Source organism: Buceros rhinoceros, unplaced genomic scaffold (assembly GCF_000710305.1).
Source record: "Buceros rhinoceros silvestris isolate BGI_N320 unplaced genomic scaffold, ASM71030v1 scaffold15320, whole genome shotgun sequence".
In the NCBI taxonomy this organism is placed as follows: domain Eukaryota; kingdom Metazoa; phylum Chordata; class Aves; order Bucerotiformes; family Bucerotidae; genus Buceros; species Buceros rhinoceros.
In genome coordinates, this window is record NW_010391421.1 from 32920 (window position 1) to 44356 (window position 11437).

Genomic DNA, 11437 nt, shown 5'->3' on the forward strand with positions numbered 1-11437 from the left:
AGCCACATTCAGTGGTTGTCTCGGCCCTATACTTGGCTGGAAATGTGGAGCCAGCCATCTCCTCATGCTGATCTGGCATTGGCTTGCTCAGCCCAGCTATATTGTTGAGTCTTTCTGCACTAACCCCTGCAGTGATTTAGCACCCTGCATCTCGCTCTTTCTCCCAGAGCCCATTACAGCCTCCACCCTCATTCAGTTCTTCATTCCACAGCACGCATACAGCTTGCTGCATTGCTCACAGGACTATCCAAAACCGCTTTGCAGTGGTCGCTCGGGATCCCTTTTACCATCTGTCACAAGTACTCTGCTGCTGATCTCCTTCTTGTTTGCAAGACAGGCAGGCAGACAGGCTCCAAATTGCTTTGCTTTTCTCTCTGTATTCTTTTGGATGGAGTTATGCTAGACTCATTTGAAAGTTCAGTGTTAGGTGTGATTGAAAACCAGCCAGCCTGCCCAATGAAAAATACATTCCCCAAAGGAAAAAGGGCTAAATGTATAGCTTTGAGGAGGTGTTCTCACTTCCTCTCTTCTTTCCAAACGTTATGTGTCATCTCTGTCTCACTTAAAAACTCTCCTCATGGAGCTGCAGAGAAGGATGAAGCGACTTTAAAGTTGTCTCTGCATTCACATGTGCTTCTGTTGACTTTCTCCGTGGTATCAGCATACGGACCAGTTGACATTGTTAGGAGGTCTAGCTCCACTTTGGAGACTTTCAGTAAGGCTATTTGTCTTTGATAAGAGAAAGGGTAAACTACATCAACTGTAAGTTACTTCAGTCTAAGCTAGGGAGATGTGTAAGAGAATGTGCAATTTTGTCCAGGCTGTTCTGGCAGAAAAGGAGGCAGAGCAGGGCCTGTGGGTACTTAAACTGTCTCCTTTAAATTTTCTGTGATTATAAACAGCTTGTGTAGAAAGGGCTGTAACTAGTTCCAACTTTGTTCATCCTGCAATGCACCGAATTTATCTTACCTTTTCAGTGCCTGTTAATACTTTCTGCTTTGAACATCTAACCAACAAGAGCATAGTCTTTCTATTTGGCATATTAAAACGTTTTTTTTTCTGGTGTTTTTGTTTGAAGTAAGGAGCCTAAAAGCATGGGGTACTTGGGTAGCAGAGTACTGTTGAACTAGGAGGGCTATTGTAATCACAGAGCAGCTGCACTGACAGTGGTGTTTTCACCACAAAGAAAATGAAGTCTTTGTGCAGTGTAATGTAGAAGGCTGTCAAATCTGGAAAATATCTCTGTGAGCCTGTCTGCAGGCACATCAGCGGGAACCAGCTGAGGTTACAGATCATGAATTGGGAAAATAAAATATTTTCCAGGATAGTTAGTTTGTAAAAATGGCCTTTATTTTACTCCTGATAAAGGGTGAATTATGTTGCACAGCTACTGGCTTGGTAAACTGGTAGTTAAATGCCTCCTGTCCTGTTCACTGGATGCAAGTGAAATTATTAGAACAAAATCAACAAACAAACCCAAACAAAATCATGTTACCCATTTAATCAAAGCAGCTAACAAATCGGATTGCTGCTTCTCTGATCCTGAACTAAGACATTTTTTTATTTCCTGGGCTCAGTTCTAAGTGCAGCATCCAATGAAAAGTGTCTGTGTTTGTTGTAAAACTGATGTTCAGCAATTAGGTGAATCCTCTGCCCTGGCTGATGTCTGTCCTGTTGAAAAAGAAGGATTCCTGCACTGCTCGGTGCTGCTCTGGTGTTGCTGATATGCAGATCAGGAGCCAGGACCCAGTTAGATGAGTAAACACTGTCCAGTTCTCCTGCACTCCTTGCACAGCATCCTTGCATTTTGAGAAATGCGCTGTATTTTTTTCCGGTAATGTATTAGTATTTCTCTAACCTCACTCTTTTACCTTTCCGACTTACCTGTGATACTAAGTATAAAATACTGTTTGCTGACTCTCCAGGTTCCTGAATGCTCACATCTCTGTATATGTGATGCATTGCATTCACACGATGATTGCTGCACAGGCATTAATATTCTTAGACATACAGTACCAGCATTTTTTCAGACATGATGTAATACTTTAGTGTTAAATGCCTTGGTGTCGTTATTGCTAAAGCAAACACTAATAATGAAGGGGAGATAACCTTTTGGTACGGAATGCTGAGGTACAGCATGTAGCTTGAAGTGTTTCATCTTGTAAGCAGAAGAGATCTTCTAAAGTCTTAAATCCCTTCTAACATTTACTCCACCAAAATGGTAGGCAATGTCTGGGATTAGATTTGTGCTCCTTGGCATCAGAAGCTGGCATGAACCTGTCAAAAGCTGAAACTGCTATTTTGAGATGCCTGGATTCTTCAGTCTAAAGCTGAATTATTTCTTCCAAAAAAGAAAATCTCCATAGTTGATTCATTCACCGACTTTCAAGTCTGTTTAGCTGCTTATAACAGTTAGATTTTCCTGAGCAAACATAATTGACTTTCAATCTTTGAAATGTATCGGGAATTAGTTTCTTTTGTTCTGCAAGAAAGATGCAGATGGTGAACCTTTTTTGCATTTATTGCTGAATGATACGCTGTAATATATTGATGTTACTCTGATACATAAATTGTCCTTTTCCCCTTTTATTTTTCTCTTAGGCAGAAAACCTTCTACTTGATGCAGACATGAACATTAAAATTGCAGACTTTGGTTTTAGTAACGAATTTACAGTCGGTAATAAACTGGACACATTTTGTGGAAGCCCGCCTTACGCCGCTCCTGAACTTTTCCAAGGGAAGAAATACGATGGTCCAGAAGTGGATGTGTGGAGCCTTGGGGTGATTTTGTACACGCTAGTAAGCGGATCATTGCCATTTGATGGTCAGAATCTAAAGGTACAGTTACAAGATGAAAGCTTGGCTTTTACTCTCTTTAAATCTTTTATGTCATTAGTGGGCTCACCTTTTAAAACTTTTTATTTTAAAGGAACTGAGGGAGCGAGTACTGAGGGGGAAGTACCGCATTCCGTTCTATATGTCCACAGACTGTGAAAATCTACTTAAGAAGCTACTAGTACTGAATCCAATAAAGCGAGGCAGCTTGGAAGTAAGTAGTTCTGTTTTGGAAGAAAAAAGGGTTCCAGATTAAGAAAGAATAAAATACAATAATTGCTTAAGACTTCTTTACTTGTCGTCCTGTTTTAAGGGCCCAAAGGTCTTGTTTAAAAAAAAAAAAAACCAAACTGCAGCTTGAAAATAAGTATTTATGAATGAAAGTCTAACCTTGATTGCAGCTTACTAAAGACTATTTAAGCGCATTTCAAAGTGCAAACTGCTGCCCCTTGTTTCAGTCAGATAATGGAGCTAGTTCAAAATGTGTGGAAAGCAGGACGAGATTGTAAATATCTTCTGCTTGGAGATTTTCAGAAAAACAAAACCCACAGTGGGCAGTACCGTAAGCATTTTTGACTTAATTTACCATTTCCAGCATGACTTCTTGAAAAGGGTAGATATAAGAATAATAACTGTGATAGAAAGCTCTGTGGGGTTTTTTGTTTTAGTGCCATAATACAGATAAACGCTAAGAACTCCGAGTGACAAGCTAGTAATTGCTAGTTACTTCTCTTCAGTCATTTCTTTCCCCTCTCCTGGTAGCTTTGTTTCTGAATAGCTGGAAAACTAGCATATATTATAATATACCTGCTGTGTCCCTCAACTAAAATCTGTTCTGAGAACTTCTACTGAGTTGTGATGTTTGTTGGTTTTGTTTTGGGGGTTTTTTTTGTTAGTAAATTAAGTTTTCTTTTCATAGGATGCAGACAATATCTGTGTGTAACTTGTAAGGTGTCTGAGAGGTTCAGTGCTTTTAAGAGGCTGTTTTGTTCAGGATTGCTGTGTTTGCATGCACTTGCTAGATAACTCTGGAGCTGATATTTATCAAATATTTTGCAAGCATTCACTCTAAATTCTGCTCTGTTCTATTTTGTGAATTCTTTAACACAGAGAGACTTTTAAAAATAAGATCTACTTACCATAGAGATGAAAGTAGAGCAGAAGATAAATAGAATGGGTTTAAAATAGTATTTGCATGAGTTTATCACCAGTGACTTCTGTTTCATCTTTCTGTGCATACTTGTGCAGCAGTGGATGGTGTTCCAGAGAATAAATGCCATTAAAGCAGCTTTCTATTTGTAGTGGCATGACTGGCATGGATGCTACTTGTGCAAGGAAGCATGCATTTACTGAGCTCTGTCTGCATGCAACTTATTTCAAGCTGATGCTGGTTTGTGACTTGTTATAAATAGTTTTAACTTGAAAAAATCTGTGCTGAAGAGAATAGTGAACTGTGGCTTCTACTTTGCTGATACTCATTAATTATGTTGTATTTATTACTGTCTAAAGGACAGAGGAAGAGCATAGTTACTCAAAAATGGCGAAAGATCATTTTTCCTGCATGATTTAGGACAACAGGTTTTCCTTTTTATTGAACTTTCCTCTGGATTTTCAGCAGTTTCTCTTCAGATCTATTTTCACTTTCATTCTAGATACTGTAGTGTTATCCAGTCCTTCTAAAATTCCTTCCTGTCCCTGGAGAGGTGTTGGATAGCAGCCTTGCTGGAACAGCATAGTTGTCAGATTGTACGGAAGAGAGCAAGTAAATGTTATGTGTGACGGGGGGTCTTGAGCCAGTACCAAAATAGCGATGGTAACGGGCATTGATCAGTACGCTAATCTGAGGGAGAGAGACATCACAGTGCACTTTAAAGTTAATGTTCCTGAAATCACATTTGTCGAGTTAGAAAGCTGTGGTATGTGCTTTGGAAGGAAACAACTATTTCTTCTGTCTAAAAACACGTATTTATAATGGAAGTACATATTGGTTACAAGTTTCTAAAAGTAGAAAGACAGTGTCATCTTGGGTGGGGAGGGCTTTTGTTTGTGCGTTGTCTTTCAATTCTTTGCTCAGTCCCAGCCATACACCTGCTCAGTTCCCACGCATGTTTTTCCCAGACCATCCAATAGGATGTTTGTCAGTGACCTTATCATCAAAGCTGAGACTGACACAGGTTCAGCATCAAATGGCTTAGGCTTAGCACTTTTCTTCTGGTAAGGACCAGGCGATTTTTTTATTAAAAAGATTTGTATGGATTTTTTCATGATTTCAGAGAGAAAGCATTTTAGAAGCAAGAGAATGTTGTTGTCAAACGGTATATCGACACAGGAAGAGATGGGAAAAATGCATCATCAGAAAATACATGGATCTCTCTTAACTCTCAGGATTTAAACAAATTACACACAGTCTTCAATTCTTTGCAAAGCAACACTGTGAAATTCCCACAGGGCAGATTTTGCCTTATTACTCTTTGTAAACATAATACTTTTGAGACAGGCAGGATTTGATCCAGGCCAGATATTTATTAGATTTCCTGAAAACTGAGGGGAAACCTCATCAATCGTATCTAGTTGATTAAAATTCAGTTTGGGTCATTCTTTAAGAAATACAGTTTAGGTCACACCAAGACTGGTGCTCTTTAACAGCTGACTGGAAGCCAGCTGAATTTACACTGATATAATATTGATCCTGGAATTGGATCATTTGTATCACCTCAAAACGCTTGATTGTAAGAGCCTGTTTTAATACAATAACTGAGTATGCCTGTGAGATCATGTATTTAAAAGACAAAAGCTAGCAAAACTTTAGATATTTAACGGATGGAAGCTTAGAGCAGATTATGTTGAACTGTAGATCCACCTACTGAAGAGACTGGAAAACTGTAAGTGGGAATTGTTGGGTTTGCCTATTAATTCAAGAAGGATCAAGAAAGGCAGGTGGGGTTTGAGCACTGTCATTTCTGTCATCCAAACACCTCATTGTGCTTAAACTTTTAAGATTTAAGTAAGTGTCTTTTAAAAATTCTGATTGCAGATACTGCATAGTACTCTTCGAAGAGTCTGTCGTGTTACTGCAAGGCTACAAATACATAACTGAAGTCTACTCTCAGACTCATGCTCTGTGTGCCAGAAATGCAATATAACAATATCTGGTCACAATCCCTTCCCCTTTATGACCCCAACAAAAGCCAAAAAAATTAATTCTGTGGCAGAACTTTGAACATATCTTTAAGTCTTATTGTCAGCAAGATGTTAACTGCCCCAAGTACAAAGTTCTGTATCGTTCTTGTAGGGATACAGCTATTTGGGTCTGTAATTTGGCAAGAGCACTACAAAGAATTTGGTTATATCAGTGGAAAATTGAGTCTTTTGCTCTGTGAGAAATAACTTAATTTGGTGTTTGCTAGACATATTTGGAGCCTGTGGGAAACTTGACTTGCTGGCACTTGTTTCACTCATCTGTCAATCTAGTGAGCAACATTAGCATCTGACTGTAAAGAGGCATGTGTGCCTGTTGCTGTAAGAGGGAAAATGTTTTTGCTGTTTTAACAAAGATGAGTATGTCCTTGAGGAGGAATTGTGGTGGTGGTTAGCGATTCCAGCTGATCAGTTTTTGCAGGTATATAAAAGATCCAGGGCACAGCAGAAGGAATGCAGGAGAAAATTTTGAAGTAAATACCTACATGGCATGGAGACAGTTAAGAGGTGTTTCTCCCTCCAGCCAAACTGTGAATATATTTAGGTCAGGTGCAGAGCAGAGATCCATAGGAAAAAATGACCAGTTGGCATCACAATCTTGAAACTAATTACTGTAGGAAGCATCAGCATGCTCCTGAAATATTCCTCAGTTTCTAAACGCTTCCTTTGTTGTTATTTGAAGGAGTTATTTATTGTAATAGAGTTGGTGTTGTAGTAACATCTAGCAGTCTTAACCACGATCAGGGCATGGGTGTCAGGCACTCAGCAAGATGAGATTAAGAGATGATGGAAGTGAAGGGTACAAAAGGAAACATTTTTGTGTATTGGAACTACAGGGATTTTTCTCTCGGGAGTTTTTCTGATATTTTGGGCAGGGTGATTGTATTGTAAAGAACAAATAGTAGGGGGAGTGAACTAATGGAAACAAAATGATGTGAAAGATAAAAGAAGCGACTGTAAATTGAGGGGAAAGGGTGTGAGGGAATGACCAGCGTTCAGATTATTATGGATTTTTAAGTTGGTTTTCCCCGGACCAGCTAGCACAGACTTCATCATGTATGGTAAATGGCATATCAGCCTTAAAGCTCGTTTCCTCTCACAGCAAATTATGAAGGATCGGTGGATGAATGTTGGCCATGAAGAGGAAGAGCTAAAGCCATATACTGAGCCTGAACCAGATTTTAATGACACCAAGAGAATAGGTAAGACTTCTACAAGGATGTTGCATTTGATGTACGTAGATAGGTAATATTATCTTGTAAGTCAAACTAAACTCTTTTATCAAACTTGAGATATAATCTTGTTGTACAAATAAACTGTTTTCTTTTTATTTAAATAAGAAACTTCATTACAAGGCCTTCCCTATAACTCCTGTTGTGACTTCACCAAGCTGACATGACTCCACAAGCACAGCAAAAGACAAATAAGATTACAGAATTGAACAAGGAGAAGAAAACAGATTTTGTAATTTTTATCCGTCGTGGTCAGAGAAGGATACTGTGTTGGCCCTATAGCTATTCATGGTTTCTATTTGCTAGTGTTTTATGTGTTTGTTGAATAACACTCAATGTTGAACTATGTTCAATAAAGTAGTTGTGAGTTTTCAAGAAGAAAATTACAATGAAAGAGGGGAGTTGTAACCTTTTTAATGTTGTGAATAAACCCAGGAACTTATTCTGCTAATATACCTCGCTCTTTTCATTTTTAGACATCATGGTCACAATGGGCTTCTCAAGAGAAGAAATCCATGAATCTTTAGTAAACCAAAAGTATGATGAAGTCATGGCTACTTATCTGCTTCTAGGTAGAAAACCACCTGAAGTAAGTGCTACCTAATTTACATCTTCTATTTTGGCCTTTATATCTGGCTGGGTTGAATATTCTGGTTGTCAGTGTCTTTGTGAACTATTTTGTAACATCTTGTAAAAAAACCTTGTGATCGATAACTTATTTCTTTCCCTTTCCCTAGCTTTTCGGACATCTTGCTAGTTCTCATGTTGAAGAGATAGATTGCATATAGTATCTTCACCTTTGCTTGTAAATATGTTGAACTGCTTTTTTATAAAGCAAGCTGTTAATCTGAAGTGGCATGAGTTCTGAGTGCTGAGTCTTCTTCCTGTTGGGTGTTTACAGTTAATCTGAAAGAGTTAATTTGATTAGAGCAATTCTTCTTCTAACTACTAAGATAGCCTTTATTTCTCAGAAATGTAGCCATCCTTTCTCACTCATGTATTTTGTTATTAATAAATAATTTCATTGTAGTCATTAATAAATTTGTGATAGAAAATCTTCTGACCATCTTGGAACTAGAGGCATCTGCAGACCTGTTAGGACCACAAGGATTTTCACACCATCAAGCTGACACCAAGGCTTTCTTTTTGAAGAATGTGGATTTTTTTTTTCCCTGCTGCTTCATTGGCATTCCTTCATTTCCAAGATCGTGTAGGTCTGATATGTGCATCCTTGAGTATATTTTCCCACAGCATCTCTGAACTAGATTTTCCTTATGATGGCGGAGCTGACTCAAATTGCTTGGAAGAGGATATTTGGGATTTTTTCCACTGCTCTTACTTACAACTTATACTTCTTCAATATCAAGAAACCAGAGGCTGAATTACCTTACAGAGATGTGTTGAAGGCCATAAAGAATCTTTGAATCAGTAGTGTTTGCTTTTTTTAGCCCTTCTGACTCAATGTGATGCATTTTGAAATTGTTCTGAAGCTATAAATGCTCTTTAAGCTTAAAAAAAAAAAAAAAGCAAGGGGAGCCATTCTTTGGCTTAGGTTTTAAAATAGCACAGTTTTTCTTACTGTCGAGGTTCTTCTAATTTTATTTTGAGCATTCATTAACTTCTTAGCTTCAGCTGTGTTTTTTAAAGCACATTAAAAACAGAAGTGATAAAATTCGTCTTGAAAAAATTGAACTCTGGATACAAAATTAAGTTTTTAAAAAAAGCCTTTGATTTAAAGTCTTTGCTTTATTATGCTATAAAAGTACCTGTAATGTGGAATTTTGTTTATGCCTTGAAAAACTGTTTTTCTTGTAGTTTGAAGGAGGCGAGTCCCTGTCCAGTGGCAACTTGGGTCAAAGATCTCGTCCTAGCAGCGACCTCAACAACAGTTCTGTGCAGTCTCCCGCTCACCTGAAGGTCCAGCGGAGTATATCAACTAACCAGAAACAACGGCGGTTCAGTGATCATGGTGGGAATGACATTCCAACAAGTAAAGTAACACGCGCAATTTCAGCCTGAATGTGCAGTGTTTTGTGAACCTGGCAGGTCCACCACTCTGTGCATTTGTTGTGTATCTCATCGTGCTCCGTCATGATGCTTTTATTTGTGTGAACGCTTGTGTGGTAAATCTGGGTCAATGTAATTTACAGATGGAAGTTTTTGGACTTGTTATATGGTTGACTCAATATATAAGAGCTTCAGAATGTTTCCTGTGTAGGAATTGATGGAAAAATATTGGATAAAATCAAAGGCAGCAAACCATTGTGCTTATCAGTAGGTTTGGAGTTGGGGCCAAATTGTTTGTTTCCAAGAGAAAACAATTTTTACCAAGTATTCAAGAAAGCAGTTACGTAAAAAAAACCAGTGCATATTTAAAACATTAAATAAAAGGTGATTTTTTTCCCTCAAAAGGCAAATACCAAATTACTAGAAATATTTCTAAAATGATTGGCCCCCCCCCTTTTTTTTTTTACTATTCCCCCTCTGTGTTAGCATGATGACTTTTCTTCCGAAGTAGTAACCAATTCTGTCATCAACTGATATAATTCTATCTCAAGGGAGTGTAAAAATTCTAGTGATGGAGGATTTGCCCCAAAGCATTTTAAAGAATGATGAGAAGGAAAGAGTTCTAATTTTTCCAGGTATAAACATGCTTTTAAACAAAGTAGTTCTAGGGATTTCAGGGGAAAAGAGTCTTTCATATTGTTTAGAGAAAAATATATATGGCAAAAAGTACTAAAAAAATAATTTGAAAAGTATCCACTAATTCCTCTTTTATTCATAATATTGCACAAATTGCATGGGTTTAAAGTGAAAATTAAAATCCTTTTCTAGGTTTTACATATTCATATGAAATGGGAACTAATTCTGAACTGCAAATTGGTAATGAAGAGAGAGTGGGTAAAAAGAACGTAGGCTGTCAAAGCCCCATTTAATAGGTTGGTATATATGCCGAGTTTGCAGTCATCGTTGTTCAGATGCTTTTTTTGGACTCGTAGAATTATATTTAGACTATTTTGGCCAAGAAAAATGCAGTGGTATTTTTAGGTATTTATTATTTTTAGGTATTTATTAATACTGTTTTTATTTGGCAGTTGGTCCCTCAATTCCTCCTGCTGTGTCATACACAAAAAGGGCTCAGGCAAATAGCGTGGAAAGCGAACAGAAAGAAGACTGGGACAAGGATGTCTCACGCAAACTTAGCAGCACTACAGTGGGATCCAAAGGAGAGGTGACTGCAAGTCCACTTGTGGGTCCAGAAAGAAAGAAATCAACTACAGTTGCCAGTGTGAGTGCTTTTGGCTTGTTACATTTATTTTTCCCTATTTAAACAAAATCTGCAGTGTAAGCTTACTATAGACATGAAGGTTACTGAATAAGCCACTAAGTCTATTTCTGGTAACTTTTACTGGCAGACAGAAATGGGCTACAGTGGATGACTTTTAAAATAAACCTTTCCCTTCCCCCCACAACTTTTTTTTTTCTAACACTTACTGTTATGTTAGGAGGAGAAGGTCTGCACTTGGACAAGCTGTCGATCTGTCAAGACAAATAGAGCTATTTAGGGGAAGGATGTAAGAACACAGCCAATACGGAGTGCTCTTGTTCTGGTTTCTAATGCTTGTGTATCTATGAGGAAGTCAACAGACATCCTGAATCAGAGATTTCATCTGACTAATCCTACGTAATACCCCTCGTGAACTTTTTCTCTGTAAATTTACCTGTTTAGCCTTCTGAAACCACTTCATTTTGGACTTAAGAATTGGGGTGAAGGGAAGAGGAGCAACCCACCCGGTCCCTGGTGTGTGTGCCTCTTGAAGTTACGAGTTACAGTCTGGTCTTGTATAGAAATTACTATTAATTTGCTAGTTCTTCTGTTACAATATCATTCATATTTTCGTAAATACGATAGTAATACTATCGTATTACTACCTCAGGCATCTTTCTTCCAAATAGGAGAGTCTGTCTCTCCTAATGTGAAAGCACCTACTTTTCCTTGTGGAAGTTCACACGCAGTAGTGTCAGAGTTTAGGATACACAATGAAAAAATATTGCATAGTGTTTAAACAGGTACTTGGGAGCCAGAGTTCATGTGAAGAAAAAAAACCCCATAAATCAAAATTTAAGTTTCAAGTGTGTTTTTGCTATAAGAGACATGCTGTATTAAACAC

At 38.1% G+C, this 11437-nt stretch overlaps 1 protein-coding gene across 1 annotated transcript in view; it reads left to right on the forward strand.

Annotated features, from left to right (window-relative positions):
* Positions 1–11437, forward strand: part of MARK1 (MAP/microtubule affinity-regulating kinase 1) — a gene marked incomplete at its 3' end in the record, with an annotated part of 30285 nt that overhangs the window by 12750 nt on the left and 6098 nt on the right. Inside the window, exons 7-12 of the mRNA XM_010141711.1 lie at positions 2602–2838; positions 2930–3049; positions 7136–7235; positions 7742–7854; positions 9081–9234; positions 10361–10554. Coding sequence (XP_010140013.1) covers positions 2602–2838; positions 2930–3049; positions 7136–7235; positions 7742–7854; positions 9081–9234; positions 10361–10554 — 918 coding nt within the window. The remainder of the gene's footprint in view (positions 1–2601; positions 2839–2929; positions 3050–7135; positions 7236–7741; positions 7855–9080; positions 9235–10360; positions 10555–11437) is intronic.